Source organism: Eurypyga helias, unplaced genomic scaffold (genome assembly GCF_000690775.1).
Source record: "Eurypyga helias isolate BGI_N326 unplaced genomic scaffold, ASM69077v1 scaffold9615, whole genome shotgun sequence".
NCBI classification, from domain to species: domain Eukaryota; kingdom Metazoa; phylum Chordata; class Aves; order Eurypygiformes; family Eurypygidae; genus Eurypyga; species Eurypyga helias.
The window spans coordinates 102,509-130,027 of record NW_010250759.1 but is presented as its reverse complement, the minus strand read 5'-3'; the positions used below and the strand labels follow the sequence as shown (position 1 = coordinate 130,027).

General features: G+C 40.4%; 2 protein-coding genes across 2 annotated transcripts in view; one reads left to right on the top strand and one right to left on the bottom strand.

Moving 5' to 3' along the window:
* Positions 1-2,516: 2,516 nt before the first annotated feature.
* LOC104509741 (PAB-dependent poly(A)-specific ribonuclease subunit PAN3) lies at positions 2,517-19,950 on the top strand. The gene is made up of 7 exons (XM_010151777.1): positions 2,517-2,677; positions 3,088-3,175; positions 9,103-9,242; positions 10,046-10,175; positions 13,106-13,170; positions 13,890-14,028; positions 16,982-19,950. Exons 1-7 carry the CDS (start codon positions 2,640-2,642, stop codon positions 17,120-17,122), a joined length of 741 nt encoding a protein of 246 aa, XP_010150079.1. The 5' UTR covers positions 2,517-2,639; the 3' UTR covers positions 17,123-19,950.
* Positions 19,951-22,706: 2,756 nt separating this feature from the next.
* Positions 22,707-27,519, bottom strand: part of FLT1 (fms-related tyrosine kinase 1) — a 92,471-nt gene continuing 87,658 nt past the window's right edge. Inside the window, exon 29 of the mRNA XM_010151778.1 lies at positions 22,707-22,911. Coding sequence (XP_010150080.1) covers positions 22,707-22,911 — 205 coding nt within the window. The remainder of the gene's footprint in view (positions 22,912-27,519) is intronic.

Sequence of the window (27,519 nt, the reverse complement as noted above, 5' to 3'; positions counted from 1 at the left end):
GTCCTTCTCCTCAGGGCTGCTTGAGATGTAACTCTGTCTTATGGTGTCCATGCACGTTCCTGTGAAACATGGAATAATTTGGATGGGAGAGACCTTAAAGATCATCTAGTCCAACCTGCCTGCAGTGAGCTGGGACATCTTCAGCTAGATCAGGTTGCTCAGAGCCCTGTCCAACCTGACCTTGAATGTTTCCAGGGATGGGTCATCTAGCACCCCTCTGGGCAACCTGTTTCAGTGCTTTGCCACCCTCATTGTTAAAAACTTTCTTCCTTATATCTAGCCTAAATCTACTCTTTTAGTTTAAAACCATTATCCCATGTCCTGTTGCAACAGGCCCTGCTAAAAAGTTTGTCTCCCCCACTCTCAAAAGCTGCCTTTAAGTACTGGAAGATGCTATAAGGTCTCCCTAGAGCCTTCCCTTCTCCAGGCTGAACAAGCTCAACTCTCTCAGCCTGTCCCCATAGCAGAGGTGCTTCAGTCCTCCGATCATCTTTGCGACCTCCTCTGGACTTGCTCCGAATGGTTGATATCCTTCTTATTTTGGGTGCTCCAGAGCTGGATGCAGTAGTGCAGGTGGGGTCCCACAGAAGCCGAGCAGAGGGGGACAATCATTCCCTCGACCTGCTGGCAACCCTTCTTTCTACAGAGCCCAGGATATGGTTAGCACTGTGGGCTGTGAGCACATGTTGCTGACCGGTGTCCAGCTCTTCATCTGGTAATACCTCCAAATTCTTTTTAGCAGGGCTGGTATCAGTGCCTTCACCCCTCAGTCTGTGTTGATACTGGGGCTTGCCCTGATTCAGTTGCAGGACCCTGCACTTGGCACTCAACCTCATAAGGTTCACATGGGCCCATATTTTGAGCTTGTCCAGGCCCCTCTGGATGGCATCCTGTCCCTCAGACATGTCAGCCACTCTACTGGGCTTGGTGTTGTCTCTGAACTTGCTGAGGGTGCACTTGATCCCATTGCCAGTTATAAAGTGTATTCTATAGCAGGTAGTAAGTAGAGAGAGAGCTTTGACTTATAAAGGTGGTTACATATCTCCTGAATTGTTTTACATCATAATTTTTGTCATGCTGAAGAGACTCATGAGGGAAAGAAAGTTTGCTACGTGAGACTTCTGGCATGCTGGTTTGTGGGAAGTAATTTGCATAATGATTCATCAGGAGGCCAGAAAAAACCAAAAACTCTCTCATTATATTCAGCCGTTAGTAGACATGCCAGGCTTATTGCTATTTAAAGGAGTCTGTGTCTTGATCTTTATAATCTAAACTGAAGAGCCTTGAACCTGAAAAATGAACTAAAGCTTAAAAACAAACAAACAGAAAAGGTCAGAAATGAAAGCTGGGAACATTTCTAGCCCATGACTCCCAAATCAGTGAAATTTTTAAGTTAAAAATTTCGGTAGCATTTCGTTTTTTAACTCTCATGTATATTTGTGCGTACGCATGCAAGCACGCACACAAACTTATTTGAGCAAGTACACTATGTTGAAATGCTCCTATAGAGAGAAGAAAAAAACAAAACAAAACCAAACCCCAAACGTTTGCAGGAGAAGAATTCAGTCCGTTTATAACCAATTTAGACACGTGCATCGTTTTACTGAATACTGATAATATAACTGGTCTCAAAATCAGTACTGAGGCAGCCTTACGAAATATCTATCAAGTTTTGTAAAACTGGGATGCATTGTCTTACTCTGGAGGTATCTTTTTCTCTTACTTCAGCTTTGTGCCATGCAAACAGTAGCAACTTCTCTGTATTACATGCATCTTACCAAAACCAACATTTGTATCTATATCTTTATTTTTTAATCTCTGGCTCAGTATTACTCAAATGGTTTGTAATGCAGAAAGGGGGTGTGTTTGCAATGAATTAGTTTTACTTTTGAAAGGAGGGCTGTAAATCTGTTTAGAAGGGTCTGAGTGATCAGGGGTCCCTGCAGTGATGTCTTGTCAGGGAGTTGGGTCACAGCAGATGGGTGAAGTGGTCTTCAGTGATGTTTAGCCACCAAATCTTTGTCAGACTTGTCCATGTAATCTGAAACTAGTTTGTTGCTTTGTCTTATCAGATGAAAGAGGATATTTAATTTGTAAACTTCCTTACAATAAAGGAGGTAAAATGGGATCTGCTGCAGCTATTGTAGTACATGCTCATTGTCTCAGAATACTGGCATTCTTACTTCTGAAGTACCTGCATACTTTGATGTACCACCTACTTTCAGCAATTTCTAACCAGTGTAGTGATTATTCATTCTAAACATTAAAAATTGGCATAGTTTTTCCTGAACATGAGTGAAAATAATAATGCCTAATGAATTGTCAGCATTTTGAAATATGGTGTGCTTCCAAAAAAACCCCCAAACCATTGAAGCACAATAAGCAAATCTTTCAAGGACTGTTAAGAGTTGAATAAAATGAGTATGTGAATTAATTGTATAATTTAAAATGTGTTAACTTTAATTTTATGTAGTAGCCTTTTCTTGATGCTTTATAACATTTTGCTTCTAGGTCAGCATGATGGACCTCTACCACGGCAGCATGCTGGGTTGCTTCCAGAGTCTTTGATATGGGCATATATTGTGCAGCTCAGCTCTGCGTTACGGACCATTCATACAGCAGGACTGGCATGCAGAGTTATGGATCCTACGAAGATTCTAGTAACAGGCAAAACCAGGTAATGAAAGTGTTCATGCTTACTGTGCACTGTTCATGGTAGCTGCTGAGCATGTACCTGTTATGGATAATGAAGTCTAGTGAGAAAGTTCTGTTATTCTTAACTGGTGTGAGACTGAAAATGAATACATGTGAAAACTTGTGTGGTTTTTTTTTTTAACTACTTTTAAAACATATTTTGGGAAGACTTACGCATTATCCTTGAAGTACTGCTGAAGTTCCACCACTGACAACTTAAAAGTTGGTTGATTTATTTGTAAACTGAGAACTGTTGCATTTTTTCAAGTAGTAAAGTTAGTATTTTTTGCTTCGTAGTAATTTGCTGACTACTAGTGATTTTTTTGTCATATCAAAGCACTCAATTAATTAACCAACACAATTTAATGACACTTCTTTTTCTCGTTCCTAAAGGTTGCGAGTTAATTGTGTTGGAATCTTTGACGTTCTGACATTTGACAACAGTCAAAATAATCCACTGGCATTAATGGCTCAGTTTCAGGTAAGACAACACTGCCATAGTTGGCTTGGTGACTTGGCACAGGGATTACTGAAAACCACTGGGATTCCTTTTGGAAGACAAGTATTTTAATTAAACTGTAGTCCAGTATATCTATCTCTAACTGTATTTTTTCATTCCTAATTTGATCTTGGTTCTGCCATGCATTATTTGAATGTGCTTGTAATTTAGAAATGTTAATGCTCATTTTGCTCTCTTGCTTCTAAAATTTCAGCAAAATCACCAAACAGGTTGGACTGTTACATACTAACAAGCTTAAGTCAGAAATAGTTGTAAATATGAATTTCTAAAGGAAGGAGTAGAAAAATCTTATATTTAGTGTTAGAGATTAGAACATAATGGTTCAGTAACAATTTTGGCTCTGTTTTCTCTTGTTATTTTAACAAAAATAATTGAGTGTTGAATACCTGTTCACAGTGGAGTAAGATCTTCTAAATAACTACACTTAGGCCTTCTCCTCACTCCTAAAAGGTTCTAGTCTATCTTTATTTTAGGCTCCTAGCTTTTCCGTGCTCTCCTGGTGTTCTCTGAAGTGTGGACTCTGCATAATTCCTGAATAAGAAGAATCCCTTTAGACTTAACAAAAACTGTTCCACTGTCATCTGGAGCATCACTGTGTACAGGAGTGACTCTTTCCTTAACTTCCCCTCAGGGTAAAGTACATTGCTTCAGCAGTCATCACATACCCTGTCAGTACTGGGAGTGAAAGACTACAGTAGGGAGTTGGGTTTAATTTATTTTCATTAATTGAGCTTATTCACTGTGAGAAAATTGCATTCAGAGTCTTCCCGTAATAAATGAAATGTTTAAACCTTGGCCAGGCGGAAACTCACTTATTGGAGACCATGTCCTAGAACATAGCAAATTTTTTTTTTTTGAATGATCCAGTAAAGCAATTTTCAGAGTACTTTGAGTACATCAAAGGGTTTTGCTTCTGCCCAGCTATATATCAATGGGCTTTTGGTAATCGTTTAGTGGCAAACAGTTGAGAGAAGATAGGAATACATGCAAGTGAGGGATTCCATGCCTAAAAATGTAATGAGAACTTTTCTTAACCTAAATGCTGCTTTAAACTTAATTGCAGCTGGGAGAAAGATCCTCCTGAGATATTAAGACATTCCAGTAATTTTAGAGCAAGATGTTTAATGTACTTTGAGGTATGAATCTAAAAATACTTGTAGGTACAAGAATCTGTCAAAAGCATTTACCACTGTAGCAGCCTAACACTTGGCAACTAACTTGCTTGGTAATGCCCGGTTTTGTTCAGGGGGAATGTTTTTGCATGTTTTATACATTGTTAGTATCTAAATTGTTCAGATATTGCTGCTAAGCCAGGAGAGAACTACTCTTATGTAGTTTGGAAGATCTGAACTGGACTTAGAAAATACAGTATTACTTTCTTTTTTGGCACTTCCTCTAGAAGGGCTATCCACTTTGTTCCTTCAGAGATTCTGGGCTGAGTTTATTCCTTGAAATTCAGGAGTCATTTGTCATTCTCTACCTTTGTTTGCCCTAGACAGATAAAATCACAAAATAACAGCTCCTGCTTGTCCGTTTTCCTCTCGATCCATGGCCCAGTTCCTGAATTCCTCTGGGATTCCTGTGACTGTTAAAAATGTAGGTTATCTCTTGGTTTACTGCCCAGCTAATATGCATTTCCTTGTTGTTGTCTTGAATGGAGGAAGGTATTTTTGTTAGGATTTGTCACTTTCTAGCTATTTCCCATCGTTAATATAGATAGTAAAGAATTTGGCCAGGACAGTGAGGGGCTATGTAAAAAGGAATGCAATTGTTCTTGACAAGCTGTGTTAAACACATTAATTTATATGATCATTTCAGAATTAAATAAAGCAACAATAAGGGTAGCTGAAAATAAATAAATGAAATGTGAATGGCTGCTTACATTAAAAACAAGATGTTAAGCCTATATAAATTCCAGCACATCATTTCCCACCCCTGATTCTTAAGTCTTTTGTCAATCAGTTACGAGATACAGATGGGAAAACCTGAAATGGTGATGTAGGAAATAGTAGAAAGGTTTAATAAATATTTGGAATATTTATTATTGGAATTTGGAATAAAATGAAGGTGACTCTTCCCTACGAAAGGAAGAGAAAACATAAGTCTTGTTGCTTTTGTGAGGGCTGTAAGGTTACATTTGCTCAAAGTAAATAGTTTTAATTTAGCAAACCAAAATAACTTTCACATAAACCTCCCAAATTTAAAGAAACTATCTAAAGAGGCATCTGAAGTATTATTGTTGACTTTAAAAAAAAAAGTAATAAAAAATGTAGGAACTTGGAGGTACATCTAAGTGCAATTCCAGAACTTGGAAGTGAATCCACAGAATTGTAGAGTGGATGACCTGGTATTGATCCAAGCAAAAGTGTGGAACAGGATAAACAAAAAAGTTGTCAGTTTCAAGGGGTTTATGGAAAATGTATCTTGTTTAAAAAAAAAAAAAAAATTTGACTAGCTTACATGTCTGGCTGATAAAGCCAAGTGTATAAAATGCTGAGGTATCTCCAGGGTATTTGGCATACTAGCACATGCCTTTTTAATATTAAAAAAAATGGTGCAGAAGGGAAAGGTTACCTATTCAATTAACTTCTAAATTGCTCACTCACTGACATATTTGAAATTTATTTGATAACAGAGAGGCGTTAATGAAGAGGGCTGCTCCTGAGTTTATCTCCTAGGGGCTGGTTTTTAGTCTAATGCTATTTAATGTTTCTATCAATAAACCAAGTGATTGTGATAAAATCTTTACTAGCAAAGCTTTCAGGAGATAAAAAGCTAGTTTGGTACAGGTTACAGTTATAAATTGAATTGCTAATTAAATGGCTGTTAGTTGCATGCAAGGTACACTTTTGAACAAAAGGCAGCCAGTGTTTAAGCTTTGAAGTTGAGAATCAATTTAGTATGACTTAATGGTCACTGTTGGTAGTCACCATAGCAAAAGTCTCCTGTCAAGTCTGTGCCATAAGGAACTGATGTGATCCATAGGTATGTGCAAAGCATGGTATAGAGTGTAACCAGGGTAATGATCGTACCCAGCGTTGATCTGTACCTTGCTCTAGTAAGGATACGAGGGGGATACAGCCTTTTCTTTCTGGTGTCCCAGCTCCAAGGAGGTCTAGTAGTTCTTGTGTGCCACCTTTAACCTTTCTCTGCCCAGAGGCAGGAAGAGCTGAACCTCCTGACGTTTTCAGAAGGGAGGTTAGGGCATAATAGGCATCTGTGGACTGCTTTCGTATGGAAAGGATGCTGTATCCTAGCACTGGGAAGCTGTGTGTCTTGTCTGCGTGGACAGAGCTGGTCAGTGCACGGTAGTTTTGGCCCGTCTAAAAGGCAAATCTGACTTCCATAAATCCTGATCTTTATGGATCCCTTCCAACTCAAGATGTGTGATTGCTCTATTGCACAGGAAAATTACTGCCTGTCCTTGTGCACTTGTAAAACTCCAAATGTTGGGCATTGTAACAACACTTTCTTTCAGGGTTTCAGCTGTCAGTGAATAGCGAGGCACCTCCCTCAGTCTGAATTGTTTTGCAGAATTACAGATATCTTAAATTGTTCAGACTCTCAACTGAATCGCTTGAAGTTCAAGTTCCTAAAATCAGTGGGATGAGTCAAAGCCACTTTTGCAACTAAAACAAGTTAAGCATTGACTGTAATTTGAAATGTGTGTCTGAGGCTGCATTGGTGTATTGCATTATCTCTGCCAGTTTTTCTATTAGATATAATTGGCAAAAAAACCCCAAAACCCAAGGCTATGAGTCAAATGCTCAAAAAAAAGAAAAGCTTGAATTTAGAATTTCCTGGCTGATGTTAATGTAAGACTCCTTCTCAACCATTTTTAAAATCTAGTGCCATCTGTATTATGAAAACACCTGTGTAAAGGAAGACTGCATTTTTATAGGGTCTGGCCTGAAGTTGTATATTTACAGTGTCTCAGGGTTGTGTGATGATAGAGAATTTATATAGGATACATCCTTATGAATTACTTAAAGTTGGAAGATACTAAGTGTAAAGTAGAGGACTGCTGAAGGAAGAAAGGTTGTGGTGAATACAAATGCTTACATGTTTCTTCTAAGTCTTCTAGTGGAAAAAAAACCCTTAAAGCCACTGTATCAGGCGACGTATATCTCTATAGATGCTGCATCAGCAGGATTCCTCTGTTCAGTAATACAGCAGCATCCTCTGCTGCTCAAACTGGCCGTTTGGTAGTGAAGCGAGTGGGTTCCCACAAAAACGGGGTTTACTCTGGTTCATTTCTCTTTATCAAAGTACAAAGGTGCTGATACTCGTTAATTCCTGGTTCCTTAGGAAACAGAGTCTAGCATATGCCAGTCCCTTCTCCTTCTCCACTGCTTTGTCCTTATTTCTGTCTTACTTTCTACATCCTGTTTCTCTCTTCATTAGCTACAGGAGTACATGCTTGCTAACTTCTGCCATGTTGCATATCCATGTTTAAATTGTGCTGCTTAATCATACTTGATATGGAAGCAGCAGGGAGAGTGAAAGACCTGGAATGTTTTCTTTATCTGTCCCTCAACACCTGGGAGGTGTGGCTGCAGGGAAAGCTCTGCTCAGCTACTGCAGCCAGAGGCAGCAACATGGTTACCCCTTTGGGTGGAAGAGCTGTGTGGGGCTGTGACACATTCACCATCACAGCAGTTTTCTAAACCTGCCAAATTCTAAATACAACTTCTAATGTTGTGATGCTGCCAAATTTTCGGCCTTTCTTACAGAAATGACAGAAGATATGTTCCTTGTATGACTGGGTTCTCTGCTGAATGGCATAGCCTTGCTCTAGAGTATGGAGCGGACATTCTCTGTAATTAGTAGCTTTCACTTTTTGCTTTTGCAAAAAATACCTTATTTTCTCAGAAAAAGACTTAATAATAAGTATGTATCTCTAGCTGAGTCTCAAATTTAGTCTGAAGCAGGCATCCAGCATGGAAGGCTGCAGGTGTTTCAAGTTTGGCCAAGTTGTGTGCAGCTGAAAACCTTTCCATGGAAAGAATCGGGCAGCTTTTGCTATGTATGTCGTTGTCTGCTACTAAATTAGGCTCGTGTTTTTAGGGGTGGACTTTAAAAATCTGCTGTAGCTTTTCAAAATAAGTTCTGTAGGCTCTCTATTAAAATTGGCAGATCTTTCTGCCAGTACAGGAAAAACAGCCTGTATACAGCATTCATCTCTTAAAAACAGTTCTACTTCTAAGGAAAACTTGTAATAACGCTAAGGATTTCTTCATAAAACGTGATGCTGCTCAATTTGTCAGCCATATAGGCCTGTTCCTGTCTAGTTATTTCAGGCAGTTCATGTCTTTTCAACACTGGCCATCAGAGGTGAAAGTCTTTGAGCTCTGTGTTAAAACAGAAGCATAACTTGCTTAAAATCTGGTGTGCATTCCAGTGTGGAATTCACACTGGATGGCCAGTGTTGAGAAGTGATTAGCTGAACAAATGATGTTTCCGTTTTAACAAGTAATCCTTCATAGGTATTTCTGTGCCTCTGAGACTTACTGTGTTTGCCACCAAATCCTTGACTCACCAGGAGCAAACAGGTGGATGGGTAGAAGAACCTCTTTGCAGAACTTCTGCTCACTAAACAAGACTTCTCTAGTACTACTCTTAAGCTAAAAATAGGTAAATTTTAAGCATTCAAAGATAAATATTAATACCTAGAAATGGCTAGGTATCAGGACAGAAAATTGAGACAGATCTTCCTCTGTTTTGACTACTTGGGCACTCATTGAACTATGATTTGAACAGCACTTTTTTTAGTTGCTCAAATTCTTCCAAGGTTATTGAAGAACTGTCTCTTTTGAAACATCATCTAGTACCGTAGGTAATATTTATCTCTACTAAGAAATCTTACCTCTGTGTGTTTTCCCTGTTAGCAAGCAGATCTGATGTCCCTGGGGAAAGTTGTGTTGGCTTTGGCTTGCAATTCTTTATCAGGAATTCAGAGAGAGAATTTGCAGAAAGCAATGGAACTGGTGACAATCAACTATTCCTCTGATCTGAAGAATCTGATTTTGTAAGTTTTATTAATAAACCTTTTAAAGGAAATTACGACTTTGTTTAAACATACAAATGAAAATGTTAGATGATATTTTTTAGGTGCAAATAAGATTACAGATCTAACTGTCATTGAGTTCTCTGCGCAGTCAGTGCATCATTAAATAGTATAACAAACAATTTGTGTATTTTCATGGTGTATCTGATAAAAATCAATGCCCTTTCTTTACTAAGTTCTGTTAAAGCTCTTAATAAAAATCAGAAGCTTAAAAAAACAAGTATTTTAAGTTGTCTTCAATACTGGTCTTCATTGCGTATTTTCTTCCATAGCAATATGCTTGTCTTATCTTACAGTTTCAGAATGTGTTGAGAAATAGGTACATTGCCTTATTGACCAAAAGGTTGAGGTTTTTCTTAGCTGCATGTTATTTTGTAGTGTTTTTTAGTATGGCCAATCTTTCTCCTCTTGCAGCCTAAGACGGAAAAGTAGAAATCTGCCCCCTCCCTCCTTTGAAAAACAATTGCATGACAATCAGTCTTGGTGTCTTCTCTCTTTTTGAGTGTGTTCTTGCTGTTTGAATGGATTAACTATGCAGCTCCATAAAAGTACATTTCTATCTTGTATAAATAACTGACTGGAGATATATATGTAAGTTAACACATTTTCTCTGTTAATATCCTTTTTTAATAAATGCTACAATTGTAAGCTTTGTGTATTAAATAGGCATTCAGGGACAAATAGTTATAAAGTCATAATAGGACAATTTCTGACATTTGCAACATCTTTAAGTAATCTTGTTGGGGCTGGGGATATTTTGGCAGGTATCTGCTGACCGACCAAAACAGGCTTCGCAGTGTAAATGATATCATGCCTATGATAGGTGCACGATTCTATACTCAGTTGGATGCCGCTCAAATGCGAAATGATGTTATAGAGGAAGACCTCGCAAAGGTAAATAATTTAATTCCTAGAGGAAGACCTGTAGTTGGTATTCCTACAGCTTTACCTTAAGATGGAATGTTTTCTACTGGTTTGGTGTTGTCATCCCTCCTGTCTTATTTTTTCCTTTTGTTTGTTTAGCTATCTAAGTAATCTGCCTGCAAACTTGAGAACTCTGAGCTCAAAGTATTGAAAGTCCAAAAGCTCCAAGAACCACTATTTTTAGGATGACCTCAGCTGGGCTTTAACTAAAGTAACAGCTTCATGTCCAACCAGCAGTCTTGGGAAAAAGATGTTCTTTATGGAATGGTTAAAAAGTAGTATTCTGAGTAAATAATGTCATGTTTGTCATCACACACTAGATCATGTAATTTGTGCTGGAGGTTATAAAGAAACAAATTTTGCCTTTAAATTCTTGTGTGGATTTGGATTCCAGTGTCCCTTCATGTATCTCACACGTTTTCATTTCCAAATGAATGCTAGATGACGGAGGTAAGGCCTGCCATCCTCGGTTTCCCTGAAGTGTGCACCTCTTGCTGTGTGGGTCTGGTTAATCTGTCGAGCAGTCAAGATGTCAAGTGCTAGTGACAAGCCACTGTGTGGCCAGCAAGAAGGGGTATCTGCTCATCAGAATGAGAAACCACCGAATGCAGGATTTTCCGGCAAGACTGAGATAAATTACAGAGTGCTTTCATGATGCTTAAGTTGTGTGGGATAGGGTGTTAAGTTTTTAAGGATTAATGACTGACTCTTTTCCATTACATGCCCTTATTGAGAATCTTTTTTTTTAAGAGGGAACAGACCAATGACTGGGATTCTGCTGGACTGGAATTCTCTTAAATTTTCCCCCATTGGCTTGTTGGATAATTGTTTTTTCCCTCCTTAGTGAAAGATACTGAAAACTATCAGAAGCTAAGAGCTGTTTAAGAGCAAGGTGTTACCTACTTTGAATGCAGAGCTCTAGATGACTGGTGCTCACTCTCAGTCAACCACTACTACTCTGAGCACGTTCAAGATCATTTCTTGTTAAGGTGGCCTGATGTGCCTGCAAAGCTTTGGGCAAGTGGACCTTTTCCCATAACAAAGATAGAGGTTGTCCTGCTGTCAGCATGAAGCAGTCCACATTTCCAGTCAGGTTGTTTGTAGCAGTTGCTTAGCACTGGCAGGTGAGCAGAGCCACTACAAATCCAAGTTGTTGCATAGCTCCCGGTTTGGCAATAGCTGTTTACCTGGCAGTGATAAATGGGAGTTTCTAATTAGCTGCCATACAATAACTTGTTACTGAGAATGTAGTAGTAAAAGTATCAGAGCTACAGTATCCCTTAAGTCAGCCTGGTATCCTTGCTTTCTTATTCCCCCAGAGAAGATGCTTAGGGGAGTGTGTTAGAACAAGACTAGCGCGTGTGACATATTTCCTCTCATTCTGTAAGCACACTGCTATCTGTAGTTTAGGGACTTCTGACTCTAGACATGGTTTGTAGGTAGTTAATAACTTTTGTTTTCTTGAAGTCATGTTTTGTTACTCTTGTAATGCTGATGTGTCGTGCAGCAGTGACCCCATTACTCTATCCCTTCCCTTGCTCATCTTAATATTCCTATCATCTATTTGTCACAGCATTCAGAGCCCCGGTTTTTCAAGGTCTCTAATCCCCTCTGTGGAAGAACTGCATGCCTTACAGGCTACCAAGCCTGCAGAGAAGCCACCTGGGGACTTAGTGCCAGTGTTGTTGCTCAGCTGTGTCATCACTGACTGGGAATCTGCAAGGCAGTGGCATTCACACAGATGTGGTTATGGCTTTTGTGTATTTGACCACATCCCAAAAAATTATTTGGAGGTTGCATAGACCTCTGCTAGCTGGACAAGGTAAATCTTCCTTGTCAATCTCTAAGTTTAGCTACAACAGTGTTAGAAGCTGTTCTGCTGTGTGTTTAGACTGGTAATACAAGTCCTGAAATCTGTAGGTTCTCTGAGGTCAAGCTATTATCACCTTGACCTATTTTATTTACCCAGCTGTGCACAGTAATCTACTCCAGACTGAATTCATTTGAAATCAATATGATCATGCATGGAATGAGACCAGCTTAGCATGAATAATGTTGGAGAGCTGGGCCACTGGAGAATATGAATAATATCAGGAGAGACTCTTTTTCCTGCCAGCTTTGAGCAGCTTTTACTTAAACAAAAGATTAATCCACAGTGTAATGTGAGCTAGAATGTAACTCTTCACTGTATCCTGATGAGGAAAAATGTATGAAATCAATTTTTCAATCACGTGTATTCTATGCATCTACAATTCTAATGTTTCCTTTTGTGTATGAGCTCATTCTCACTGCTTTATTCCTGTCACTGACAGGCAGAATTTATACTGTTTTAAGAGTTAAATTTTAGGGTTTTTTGGAAAAAAGTGTCAAAATTATGTTCAGAATCTATTATAATTTGAAAGTTGGTCTGATGATATTGTTGCTGAGTATTTACTAGTAATGGCCTACAAATAGTTTCTGGAAAACAAATCTGGTAGATGATGTTCCTTCTCATCTTTACCTGAAATAAGGTGGTATACTGTATACTTCTACAGTTCTTAAATTGTGTGAATATATATTAATGTTGTTCTTGTTTTACTTACTGTATTCTAGCATACATTTAAATGTAGCCTGGCAAGAGACTAGACTTGTTTCCACAAAAAATAGATTGCCTGATCTTTTCTGAGGCAGATAGGTGTTAAATCTCCACAGTATAATTTCAGTATAAAGTGCCCAAATGATCATTGGGCTAGTACACAATATAATGCATTTGATCTCTTTCTGAAAAAATATACCTCCTTAGAATAAATAATTCACTGTACTCACTAGTGCTTTATTGGCATTTCTACTGTATATCTTTTGAAATAAGTGTCTTAATTTTATGTTTCAGAAACTTGAATAACCTCTTTCTTGTTTTCTAGGAGGTGCAAAATGGAAGGTTGTTTAGGCTTCTAGCAAAATTGGGAACAATCAATGAGAGGCCAGAGTAAGAAATACTTGTTTTCACAGTGAAGAGTATGTAAAACCCAGTTTCCAGTGCAAGGTTTCTTCCCTCATAAATATAAGCTAAATGTTTTCCCCATATTTGCATCTGAAGAAATGAATATTTAAGAAGTCTTGAAAAATGAGATAAGCAACTTTGGTCAAAATTTTAAATACAGGAGAAGAGAAGGCTACAAATAGATATGCCAAAGTTGTTTTGGTGGTTCTTTTTTAGTATGGTTTCTCTTAGCAGTCTTTGGGGAGTGACAGTAGAATTGGAGGAAATGCCTAGCTTGCTTTAACTGTAACAAATGGTATAGATACTGGATTTAGGCTAGTTAATTTTCAGCTTGTTTTTTATCAACTGCTACGTAAAAATGAAGTGTTCACAGTCTATTTTCCATCCTCTTGAATAGTCTTGGAGTTGTGCTTGTAATGTTGTTTTCAAACTTAATGTTAAACTTGAAGATAACTCTTGCTTTCTTCCATTACTTTTCTTTGGCCCTTGGTAGGCATTAGCTTTGGGTACTTCAGCTGAGAAACCTTGAGTATGTTACCTTCTGTTTGTGGCAGTGGGGAGACTGTAATTTAATTGCAAATTATAACAGGTTGCTTAGCAGAGCAGTAAGACTACTCAGTTTAGGTAGAAGTCATGTATACACATGTGGGTTTTGATTTTTCTTAACTTTCTGAGCTTTAATATGAGCCTTTGTTTTACTCCAGGTTTCAGAAGGACCCAACGTGGTCAGAAACTGGAGACAGGTATTTACTAAAGCTCTTTCGAGATCACCTTTTCCATCAGGTGACAGAAGCGGGTACTCCTTGGATTGACCTCAGTCACATTATCTCATGTCTTAACAAGGTACACGGTACTTGGGTTAGCTTTTAAAAAATTTTCTTGGGTTAACTTTCTTTAAAGTAATATTCCACTTGAAAGCAAATTGGCATTGACAGGTTAATTCTGTTGATTTAACTAATGGTTATTTTCCCCCTGTTTTGGATGAAAACGATGTATTCACCAAGCTAATATTCAAGCACTTATGGATATCTTAAATAAACTTAGTACCTTACTATTAAAACTTGGAATTTGGTAATACAGCATGAGATACAGTATTAACTTTTCATCCTAGAATGCATTGAATATTGTGGATAAGCAATGCTGGTCCCTTTATGCTACTCTGGTCTTTCAACACAGCATAAAGGATCCATAAAACCTCTTTAACTGGGGAAGTTTCTGCTGATACATCACAGAGGATGGTCATAAGGCAAGAGGATCCATTCCTAAACTGTGCTGACCAGAGTAGGAGACGAGGGAAACTGCAATAGAAATGTGTGCAAAATCCTTACTGCCTAGGACAGTGCTGGAATTCCACCTCTGATAACTTTCCTAGCCTCTCCAGCCCTTTATTTTCCAAGGTTGATGTAACAAAGCTATTTGCAGTTTTCCAAGAGCTACACCACTAGCAAAATTTTAGCTGAGCACTCTCATGATTAAAAGCAGGAGACGTGTGAGAGACCACAAGATTTTAGCAGTTGTAGAACTTGTCTTGCTCCACAAAATAAAAAAGTAGTCGAGAATTATTTTTCTTATTGGCAGATCAGCTTTCAACTTATTTCATATTGTTTTGCAAATGTCAGTAATTCATGGGGAGACTATGGTTCTACTCTTTTTTTTCTTTTTTTTTAATATCTGCTTGGTCATTCACTCTCTGTAGATAATGGTGAGGCAGACACTGAAAATATACCATTTCAGTGTCTGGTACTTTCTTTTCTAGGATCAGGACAGCCAACTTTCTCTTCCAGGAAAAAAAAGATAATATATTCAGATCCTTTGACGTGTAAGAACTGACTTAACTACAGTTAAATCTTTTTTTTTTAAATTGTCAGGGTTTTTAATCTCCTATTAGACCACTGCTGTGCATTTCTTTAACCTCCTTTTTATCTTTCTGGTTGGTGTCTGTAATCACTTTAAAAAGGACATTAAAGGGATTGAGGCTAAATCAAAAAGAAAGCATGTTGATATTCAAATAGGCAGTGAAATGCCATCATGAGTTGAAGGCAGTGACCTGTACAGTACTGTAGCAAGAAGGGACAGTCCTGAATTCGTAGGTCAGGTAAGAAATGGTGTCAAAGAATGCCTTGTTCTATAAATGTTCATGGCTTACCTTGTTAAACAGAGACTCTTCTCTTCTGTGGCTGTGGGCTCAGCACACAAAAAAATGTAAGGCTTACAGAACTCTACTTTGGAAATACACTCTAAAAATTGTGCACTAGTAGAAGTGGTTATTTGGGCTTTTCCACATTCCAAAAGCATTCCTTTGGAATGAAAATTATTCTATTATTTTTAAAAAAATAATCTTTTTTTCAATGTGGCTTTTTGGGAATTTCTTCAGTAGAAACACTGATTTATGCTTCCACAGGAGGAGAGAAAGCAAGCCATAAATATTGATGTTTCTAGTTAGCTGTATGACTTCCTTATTACTGATCTTCCATATCCTACAGTAATTGAGTTAATCCACTGATTTTTTTTTTAAATGATGCTAATGGAAACAGTAGGCAGTATTCACAAACACCTTAATCATGGTAATATTTTGTAATGGATGTTGGAAGAGACTGGTGGTTTTATCCAACACTACAAGAATTAAAAGCTAATTGGCTTGCTTTTGTCCTTCTGAAGCTATTCACAAAACAGGCACTTTAAATTTGGGGGCTTCCAGCTTTTAAGGTTATGCTCAGAGTATTATTCTAGAAGACAAGTGCAAGAAATTTCTAACTTGTTGCTCCAGAGGGCAGCTAGTGGAACATCTCTGTGACAAATCCAGTTGTTCCGTTACTCAGTACAACATTATAATACATTTATTTAATCCTGCTGGGGTTGTATTTCCAAAGATTGTCTCAATAGTGTCATATTCCACTTGTCTATGTCCCATCTTCTGAACTGGAACAAGAAAGTTTGTAGTGCCAAGTATTTGGAAATTGTCAATATATTGACTGAAACAGAGCTACAAAACTTTTATAAGAGTCTGACAGATCTCTATTGATGATGAAGTAAGGAGAATGTAAGATGTGCAGTGTTGGAAGGGACTTGAGCATGTAAAGTTGGATCTTCCTCTGTTCCGCATCGGGATTTAGTGGTACATCTCTAAAGTACATAGTGTAACATACATTATTTCTTTTAATATTGAATTTGAAAAGGGAGAATAAAACATGAGAATAAGTGTGGAACAGACTTTAACACCAAATTATCTATTTGTTATGGATTATAACTAGGTAATTATTTCCTTTAGAGTAAGGGCTGAAACGTGCCATACAGCTTAGGAACAAGTTTGTTGCCAAATATGTGAAGTTTGGGTTTGTACCAGTTTTCAAAGTACCTGGGGCTGGTCCATCCATTATTTCATTGTAGAGTGGGCAAGAAGTAATTTACCTTATGAGGAGGCTTGTGGATGTTATGTGCAAATGTAATGTCAAGCGTGGTTTTGCTCACCAGGAGCGATACGGTAATGATGCTAGGCTTTCTGCCCAGGGGAGGGCAACGTTGCAGGATGGTTAGCTTTGTTGGAAAGGGAAGAAAACAATGGTAACCCTGCCCAAAGGTCTGGAATGTCCATCAGGTTAAGACCACAATGTCTCGATTTCTTGGCAAGTACGTTGTTGCGGCACGATTCGGATCCTTCCGTTCAGTGGCATTTGCAGGTTTGAGCTGCACCACAACAACGCTACTCGCCAAGAAATTGATTGCTTTTGTTATTGGGGAAATGTTTTGCCATTTCTTTCACACTTCTTTTATTTTATCTTTTGCATTCTTGTTACAGTTAGATGCTGGTGTGCCAGAAAAAATAAGCCTCATTTCCAGAGATGAGAAGAGTGTACTTGTGGTAACTTACAGCGATTTAAAACGCTGCTTTGAAAACACTTTTCAAGAACTGATTGCAGCCGCAAATGGTCAGTTGTAGTATTTGCTGAAAGCATGCAGGACATTGCTGAGGAACTTAACCAATAGCAAATTGCACTACAGCTGAATTGTTGTTGTCATCTCATTTCACATTTGGGAAACAAACAGGAGATGAGCAAAGCTGCTTGCACTTCAGTCAGGTACACTGTTACTTGAAGGGAAGAATGTTTCACTTATCCTAGAGCTAAGGCTGCCATTGGAGGCTTTATCTGTGAAGAATTTATTTTAGATTAAGGAACACATCAGGTGCATGATGTTCCTGCTTTTATTTTTTCCACTTGTATATGCACTAATTTTAATTTTTTTAAGACTTTTCTGATCTCTGAAGTTTTGCCACATTGTATACTTAAGGGAAACTCTTTGCAAGGACATTTCTGGGATACATTTTTGTCACTGAGGATATAGCGAAATTTATTCATTTTTGATATTATTTGCACCCAGAATAGCATAAAGGACCAGGTAAATAATTTAATAGAAACTGTGTTCTATTAATGACCGTTTAGTTCGTAACCTCTGTGAAAGTGTGTTGTATGCAAGCTCTGTATGCCACCCACTGTTAGCTCAAAAAAGACATGTGAGAAGACAAAACTTTTCAAAACCGGTCAAGCGAAGTATCGGTGAATTGACAAAAAAGGAAAGTAAGTCCCCTGTCATTTGATTTAAACGTTGTCTAAGCGAAGTGACGAAAATGGCAACACGGGAAACATCTATAATTTAAGGAGCATATCAAACTTGCTCTAAACACAACCAGCGCCTTTTAAAAACTGTTTGTACGTTTTCCTGCTAGTCAGAAGCATTTACATTTATGCAATTTTTTTAATAGATTTTTTTTTTAAAGAAATTGTTTAAATGCCTGAAGTTTCAGGAGTGTATTACTTTAGGTTATTTACAGTATAATTTTTGTATAAAGTTCTGTTCTTTGAACCACAGCTTTATTATGGTACGCTACACTGGATACAGATACAAAGACACTGTTAAAAAGAAGATTAACTAAACACAGCAGTTGTCTGGCATCAAGAGCTTTTCAAGTTTTACAGCCTGAATCTGGAGGGATAATAATCTGCTGTGCCTTTGCAGTCACTGCTTAGCCCAAAGTAATATTACTTTTGATAATACTCAACACATGAATATTCCTGAAGTAATTCAGTCTCAAAAGTCTGGAATTTTCCTCCTCAATTACCTTTCTAATATTTGGACATGCAGTTGTCTCCAAACTTGGGTATTCATGGGATTTCTAGTTAAACACCTACACTTTGATACTGAAGACTGCCAAATATGTAGGAATTTCCTTTCTTAAACCAGTAGTGAAGACTGTATCTAACCTTTTCCCAGCACTGAATGTTTTAATAGCACTGGGTGCTCACCATGAAGAAAATGTGGAAACTCAAAAGGTCAGGACAGACTCTAAGCACTTGCAACTGATGTTACTGACATCAATTTTAATAATTCTCAATATTTGTAGTTTTCAGAGAAGTTTTTAATATTTCTCTGTCCACTTTTATAAGCTTTAAAAAGATTCTCCGCCTTGAGACTTGCATCAAGAAAAAAAGCAACTCTCTTCACATCGAAAGCTTTGAAGACTAGGGACATGCTTTACACATTTTAGAAAATGTGGTTGAATCCACATGAGGTAGCATCAGTTGTTGAGTTTAAAAATCGATTATTGTTGCATTTGATCGAATGAATTTTAAAAGGAACATAATGTTTAATATTCAAACGATAACAGTTGCCAGAATGTTCTTTTTAATATAAAAGGAACAGGAACTTTGAAAAGTGAACATGCAAAACAGTCTTTTATCATTAGCTCATGTATTTGAGGAAGAGCAGCTGTCTTTTATATGTTTTTTGACAAATCATATTGTAATTCTTTTGTACAAAAAAGAAGTACTTGTATTCTAGAAGAAATATGAAATGCTTAATTTATAAGCGGGCTGAGGTTTTTTCCAGTATTGTTTTCTTTGAAAATGAAAGGGGATCATCTGTTCAGTTGTGGGGTTTGGGAACCTTTGAAAATTTAATTTGTGGACCAATATTTTGTGAAAGTGTAAGGCAGGGGTAAAATAGGGCTTGAATTCTTTCTCATCCTTTTTAGACCAGCAAACTCACCCTCTGCAAGACATGTCTAAATTGCAAACCTGTGTGTATTTGCATAATGTCAGTTTGCTTCAGCCCCTAGTAACCTCAGGACTTGGTTTAAAAATAAAAAGGTAGACAGCTAATAAGTTTTCATACATGTCAGCCAGAAAATATTTGGTGTCAGGTAATACATTAAAAAATAAAAAAAAGGTTGAGCTTTGTTTTCTATTTATTTCATTTGGTCCGTATTTGGGAATGATTTGAACAGTCTGAAGTTCAGCTTGGGTGTTTTTTTGGGGAGAGCCCTTCTACCCCATTTTAATTCCATTTAGAAGGTTGTCCTAAAGTTGTAGTTTGATCCATTCATCGAAAGAACTTGTGTATCTGTATTTAAAAAGAAGAGCCACCAGGATGTGCCCTCCCAGATGGGAAGTTTAATTCTGACCTTCCTATTTTTTTTACAGCTAAAAGCACAGAAGGGACAACCTTTGAAATCATCTGATGTTGGTCATTTTAATTTTTGTACCTGTTTTAAATTCTGTTGCTGTATTTACTATATTGTAAATATTTTGTTGAGGGTACCTATGTATTTTTGATTTGCCCTTGTTTCAGTAATTCAGGTGTCAACTGCTTCCCCTAAAAAGCACCAGTATGTTAAGTTCTAATGTCATGATCCCAATATGTGTTACTCATCTTTAATCCTGTTTTCATTCTTCATGTGTACAGCAGTATTTTTAATAAAGAATACCAGAAATAATGTGGCCTTATTTTGACAACGTGCAGTTCTGAAGCTGGGATACAGGGAAGTGCATTTCGTTCTGTCATGTTTCTTTTGTATTCACCCTGTTTGCAATGCAGAGTTTAAACAATCCTGAGCATCACAGTGTGTTTAGTGCTTGCCACTTACACTGTATCAGATGTCCTAAAACTGATGGATGTTGTGTGGTAGTACAAGTTCTAGTCAACATTTCCTTAACTCCCAAGTCAAGTCCCATCTGCTTCTGTCAGATCACATCTGCTCTATTAGACAAGCCCTGATTTTGCAAGCTCTGTTAAAATACCCTTACTTGCATGTTTATTGAGCTTCTTTGCCCAACAACAAAATGTATTAATTTCTCTGAGAATTTGTATGTGGAGCTATGACAGCTTCATTTCCTCAAATGGCTTTTCCGTATTGTTAACCAGCAAAGGTGAGGTGATTTACTGGTGGGGGTGAGGATGTGGAGATTCTCTGGAGAAAGCATCTACCAGGCCTAAGGTGCTAGCTCGTGTGACAGATGGTTCAGAACAGGCTTTGTCAGGGACTCTTTGTCTCTGATTGCTCTTCTTTTGTCTTGTGCCAGATCTTCAAGCTGCAGGGGGCACAAGGGGCGGTTGAATTGGGTGTTCGTCAGTGGGCTGCTTTGTCTTCCCCCCACCAAGAAACCTTGCTTCTCCCAGAGCTGAATTTTCATCTCTAGGCAGCAGTAAGCACTTCCCCTAGATTCAACATATCTAAGATGTCACTCCCACAGGGAGCGGTATGAGTCTCCGTCGCTGCACCTGCTTTGCTGTGAGAAGTGTGCCTTCTGTGCAGTTATTCCGTATTCTTTGCTCGCAAAACTGGCCCATGGGATGGACTGTTTGCCAGATGTGTTAGTGCTGCCCAGTTCTGATTCATCAGCTGCAGCAGTCTCTGACGCTGGATTAACTCGTTGGGCGGAATTCTGTGGATTCTTTCAAAAGCAAACTTTATTATATGCCTCTAGCAGTCAAATACATTGTAGGAAGACAGAAAATGCAAGACAACGAGTTATTCACATCTGAAGAAACTTAGGGGGTTCATATAAAAGTAATCTTTTAGTCTGGTTTTCTTAAATACTTAGGCACAAAAAGCATATTTATATATATACACTGTGCAAACATTTCCTTTGAGATGCATCATCCCCCAACTGTCTTTGAGTTGGAGCTAGCAAACAGTTCTTAATTTCCTTTTGTTTTGATCAAGATCAAATATACTTTACAGCAAGAGACAGTGCAGTAGGTACTTAAAAGTGGTGATCACTTGGCCAGGAAGATGTAGAATGATACCTGGCTTAGAAGTAGTGGTACATATTTCTTGAATATCCAAGAACATTTTTCTTTGTAAGTACGCAAAAGGTCATTTTCCTTTAAGTCTGTTAGTTAAAGTCATAGCTCCTAAGCTGAGTTTTAAGAGGTCAGAACCATATTACATGTAGCATTTTAATTAATACGTATTTGTAGTGGACCATGAGAAGCTGATACTGGGCAGTAGTTACTGCTTTGGAAGACATCAGCCCTACTGTGTTCAATGGCCAACTCTCATTTTCATATTGCATGCAGAGGTGAAAGGGGATGGTGCATCCTTATGCTTCTCGAACGAAGAGCGTTCATGCCCTTTCTGAGATGCTATACAAAAATCTGTTGCAAATGAGTAAATACATTTTTATTCCTGTACATACATGCTGGTAACTAACCTGGAAATTCAACTGTCTTCATAGAAAAGCTGGCCTAACTTTCCAAGGAGAGTGTCTTGTCATTCCTAACTAATCTCTTCAAACTCTCTAGAGATGAATTAAAGTGTATGTGGTTTAGTAGCCATCCTGTCTTTTCAGATGGATTCCCATAAATAAAATCAGTGCAGCGTTAGAAGGGCCACGGGGTTTTGTGGACAGAGCTTGGCTTTAACTTCTCTAGCTTGTGGTTTGGTTCCAGTGTGTGTGTGTTGGCATACTGAGAAAGTGCAAAACGTCAAGAATATCTACTTGATTTCAGCAGGCGTGTCCCAGCCCGATTGGTCTGCATAACCTGGCGTCGCGGCCCTGGCTCTGAGCTCAGCTCTGTGCGTGCCAGTTGTGTTGTGCAACACAGATTTGAAATTCTTGCCTCGCAAGACTCCTTACGGCGCGTGCCACCCGGAGCAGTAAGTCTGTACGTAATGCCCCATCCCCTTCCCTGGAGCATTAGCCTTTCCTCAGGTTTGATTTTGGAGTTTTCACTAAAAAATGTAGGTTGTGGTCTCTTTCTTGCTTCTTTGTTCTTGAAGAATCCTTTATTTTCCAGCACTAAACAGGCCCCAGCAATAGGGTGCAAATGCCCTGGTGCCTCACGTGGGCTCCCGGCTGCCTCTCCCCACCGGCACGCTGGTGCAGCACCCGAGTCTGAGCAGAGGCTGAAACGCCATCCTGCTGCTGGGGGCCAGAGTGAGCTGGGTTGCTACGCCAAAAGCACCATCCAGGCTTTCAGCAGCCCTGGGCAATTTTAGTGGCAGCTGTTGGTGTTTGTTTGGGAAAGTCAAGGCTTAAGCATTAGTACTTTGCTGTATTTTGCTATATTTTGTATACGCTTGTTGCAGTCTGTAGAAAAGCAGGTCACTGAGATTAAGCCCGTGGTATCTCTTTAAATTTTAAGATAATTAAAATAGTCGGGTCAAAGTTTTTAAACTTGACAAGGTTTCAGAAGAACCTTTCTGGATTAAAGGTGTATTTAAATCTTGGCCTAGAGGTTACTTAAACAGGTGGCTGAGAGTAAAGGACCACGGAGCTGTAGTCAGGAGGGGGAGAATGGCACGCCTTCATTTTCTCCAGCACCACGTTACCGCATGTGTATCTTCGCTTGGAGTCACTGAGCTGGTCACAACTGAAACTGCAGAAGCTTCTGGGGATGGTTCTTCCAGAGAGCACCGAGTCCTTGCTCCTGCTGCCACCTTTCACGCTGTAACAGAGCATCGTCACTGTTAGCATATTCTACATGTATGGGGGTTCATTTTAATGACCTAAGCAAATCTGCCTCACAAGAAGCAGCTTTGTTTATTCCCAGATGGTGGGAACGGCACTGATGCAGATGGGGTTGCTCCGTGGGAGAGCGGAACAGGGGACTGAACAAGCCCTCCTGTGTCCCCCTCGAGTCCCCTTCTGAACAGAGATGCTGTGACTGAGCAGCGCTGTTATGCTGCTTGTGTTTGTTCGAAGTACTAGAGTCTGGATGCGTACTGGGACTGCTCAGTCCCTCAGCCTAAGCTCTAATTGCTCGTTTGTGGTAGGTGCTAGGGAGTGAAACTTCACTGCAGGGCAGAGCAGTGTGGGGTGACTGGCATCTCTGCTGTTGCTGGGCTGTGAATCCCCATAGGGTCCCCACACTTAAATGTTCATCCCAGGGGGACTGGGGTGGTTTCTTTAGAGCAGGAGAGAAGTAATGAAAGGTCTCAAGCCTTGGGGCAAAAGCAGACAGCTAATAGTGTAGGTGTTCCCAAAGCCTAGTGCTGGGATGAATTTTTAAGATGAACAGCTGATGTTTGTGAGGAAGGGCCCAGGGTCTGGGTGTCTCCTCTCTTGGGCTTCTCAGCAGCAACGAACTGCTAGTTTGAATTTTTCCTGTCCCACAAAGGAGCAGTTATCCTGTAGGCTGCATTTTACAAGATGCCCTTTACAAGAGGGACTTAATGTCTTCTCAGCTGAGCTACTCTAAGGCACTGATTGCCTCGCAGCACCTTCTCACCCGTATTCAGAGAGCGCAGTGCTCAAAAGAGCTCTTCCAGTAACGAAGCGAGTTAAGGCAAAGAGAATTTTCACACCACTGAACTTGAATACCAAAGATTTATCTGTAGACAAAGGACAAGCCAGAGCACTTTCCGTCATTATTACATGTGAAATCCTAATGTAAACAGATGTTTAAATTAGATTCCCTCTCCTGTATTTTTGTAAATTGATGGACGCTCCACCCCTCTCAGTTTATAAGGTCAGGAACATTGGCTGTCCTAGTCTTGAATTCCAGAGAAGACAGTCAGAACATCTGTTGAGGCTTTTGGAGCCCAGGGTTTTGCTTTTCATTTTAATTTGCCCTGTTAGATCATGAAGTGAAGCGCAGAGCTAGTAGCACAGGGCCTTAAGAAATGGAGAACTAACAGTTTCTCTTAGATTTCATGGCTTCTTAAATCTTTAACTCGCAAGCCTATGTGCTTTTTAAGGAGTGTGATCTGTCTTCTGTCCTACTGTAGGAAATTGGAGGGTATTGCCAAGAAGACCTACCCATTACTTTTGTTTGTAGATGGATGGAGTTATGAGGAGGATCCCTTCTGATGGGGATAGCAAATCCATCCCGTGTTTTTATACCACATCTGTTGGCAGATAGAGAAGTAATTACCTTGGGATAAATTCCATAACAATGTGACAAGGTTAAGTCACAGGCTCAGTGGACGTTTTGTGATTTACACTGTAATTGTGATCCTTGGAGAGCAGCGGGCTGGGAAAAGCGGAGTGTGCATGCAAAATTACAAGCCTTAAAATCATCACGCTTTGATCCTTTCATTCGTTGTCAGGCTTTTGCATGCTGAGAATTTCTGTGTGAGCTAGACTTGGCTTCTGCTTTAATTAATGAACCTTTACACCAGTAGAGCTGCATCTGTTAATTTTACCTTGAGTGTGCTGCTGTACCTGGGCATACACCCTCACATAGAGCTTTCAGAGAGCCCACGGGGTTTTGGCATCCATAGTCAAGCTCATTTTGAGGCTGGGCTTACAGTCAGTAAAGGTTTCTCTAGCTGTGGACTGTCTTCTTTCCACTTTAGGAATCTAAATTAGAAACTGTGTCGAGTTGGTTATTAATTGGGAAAACTTGTTGGAGGAAACGGCTCCTGCTTTCCTGACAGATTCATGAACGGAGTGAGAGGCTGGCAGCGGCTCTTGAGGTGCTTGTTCCAGCTCACAAGCGGTGGAGTTCTCCCCTGTTTTTTTGTCTTAGCAATTTGCTTTTGACTCAAGGGTTTGCTCCAGCCCAAGGATTTGGGCTTACTTGGGTTGGGCTTTTTCACAAACACTGAAAAGCTAGAAAAAGAGTTGCAGTTGCACTTGCAAAGGAGCAGAGCTCAGAAGGTTGTTCTTTCTCTGCCCCCAAACCTTTCCTTTGGGATCTTGTTACCTGAGGCCTTATGTTAGGAAAGACTTGTCTCTATGCTCTTCACAGTATTGCTTATTTTCTCAATGGCAAGTCCAAGACATGTAGTAACTATTTCTGTTGTGCTCCTGGCCACTGCCTGGGCCAGGCTTTGGGGTGATCACGCTGAGTGCATGCACTGGCTCTGTCCTGGAGTCAGCTGATGAGTTCCCTCTGAAACCAACCCTGGGTGCACTTCTGGGGACAGGTAGGATGCATCAGGTTTGCCTCTTGGCACCCTACACAGTTCAGCCCCACTGTGGCAGATGCGGCCCAGCCAAGTCTCCATCCCCTAATGCCACTTGCCAGGGAACACATGCACCCTTGTGCTGGTCTGAAAGCATCGCTCACCTGGCTGGCTTGTGTGTGATTTCAGATGCTTCCAGCTGAAAATACACGCAGAGCCCAGTTGTTCTGCTCTGGGCAGCAGGGAAGTTCAGGAGCCCAGGGAAGGGCAGGCTAGCCAGCCTCAGCCTTGGCTCTGGACCCACCAGCTGTGGGAGTGTGTTGGTCTGCATCTGTGACCTGAACAGCAGTGCTGAGGTTTGCAGGGTGGTGGTTAGTGCTATGGAAGGTGTTACAGTGAAGGTGATCCAACTGTAAGCTGCTGCTAAGAGGGGGGGCGACCCCATCCTCCTCCTGCCCTGAGGATGAGCCGCTACCGCTCGCTCAGAACCTATTCTGGGGCTGTTGTGATAATCCAGCGACCTGAACCAGCTCACTGGAAGGCAAGCCAAGCAGAAATGTCAGCACAAGAGAGGGGGCAGGATGCTTGAGGGGCAAGGGAAGGCGCAGGACTATACATCTGCTTAGGTCAGTGTGCATGTGTCAAACCCTCCAGGCTCCACCTTTCTACGGCTACTGTCAGGGGTGTTTATTTAGTGCCCCGGTTTACCTTAAGTAAGGGATGCTTAGCTAAGAAGTTACCATTTTTAGGAATGTGTGCGGGCTAAAGGGTCGCTGCGTGCATTCACATACATGAGTGCTTTGGGGTGTTACACTACAGCACTGCTTGTTTAGCTTGCAGGCCCCGTGACCTTGTGCGTTCTCGGCCAACTTGCTCTGTTTCCCGGAGGATTTACATTCTAGCAGCCACTGTCGAGTTAAATCTTTTTTTTTTTTATTTCCCGTCCAAGCATCCCTTTCCCCTGTGCAGCTGAAAAACACAGTTCTGGAGGGATGCTTGGGGTGCATGCCGCGTGTGCCGTGCTATGCCAAGAAAAAGGTATTTTGTGCGTTTCGGTTGGGCAGGTCACCACGTCCCCGCTGCGGCTGACGGCAGCCTTCAGAAATGTCACGTTTACACAACGAAAAAACGGGTTAAACCACTTCTGAGAAACGTTGCCATCCCTTGGAGCCCTCTAATATCGACACAGATTCCAAACTCTGTAATACCTGGCTCCTCTAAAGAGAGTATGGAAAACGGTCTCGATAATACCAAAGCGCCATAAAACGGCTCACAAGCCTCTTCTGAAATGAGTGGTCAAGGCAGGAGAAAGGGTTTTCTGGTGTGTTTGGAGTGGCTTGAATCATAGAATCACAGCATGGTTTGGGTTGGAAGGGACCTTGCACACTTTCTCGTTCCAACCCCCCTGCCATGGGCAGGGACACCTTCCACTAGACCAGGTTGCTCAAAGCCTCATCCAGCCTGGCTCACCGTGACTTTGCGGTGCCCCATTGCAGACACCTGCCAGCAGCACGTTTACCCCGCACACTCTGTGTTTTGGCCTCCCGAGTGTGCACGCTCTCGTACACGTATTTGTGGGCTTAACCAACGCCCTCTTAGTCACTGGAATTTTTCTTGAAGCAAGTCCTCTCAACCTCGCCTGCACGTTTCAGCCAGCTCCAATTGTTCCTGGAGACAATACTACACCTCCCAGGCTGCCCAGCTGCAAGGTGCTGACAAGTTCGGCATAGGCAGGATGGCCTTGACCTCCTGCCAGCGCGAGATGAGCGATGGCTTGTGTCTGGGCAGTCCCTGGGCTGGCTGAGAGCAGCGAGCTGCAACCAGCCGCGAATGCTGCCAGCTTCTCGGTGACTGAGAGCTGAGACACTGCTGGCGTTGAGAAAATAAACATTTCCCACTTACGGAGAGTTCACGTCGGTGCAACGCGTTTCTTAGAGCAGCCCTAGTTCCCCGCTTGGGCAGCTGTCAGGAATTAGGTGGAGGAAGGTGGCCAATATATTAAAGTGCTTAAAGGCAGGAAGAGAAGTGAGGCCCTCACATCCATCTATTGTAAAGTTGCCACTTTAGCATCCTGAGCCCGTGGGTGTTAAATGGGCCGTGCTTCGCTGAGTCATGGAAAAGAAGGGCAAAAACAAGCCTGGGGAGCCTTGTCCCAGCTGGGGTGCCCTTGGGGACTTGAAGAAACAACTGCAAATCTTCACAGC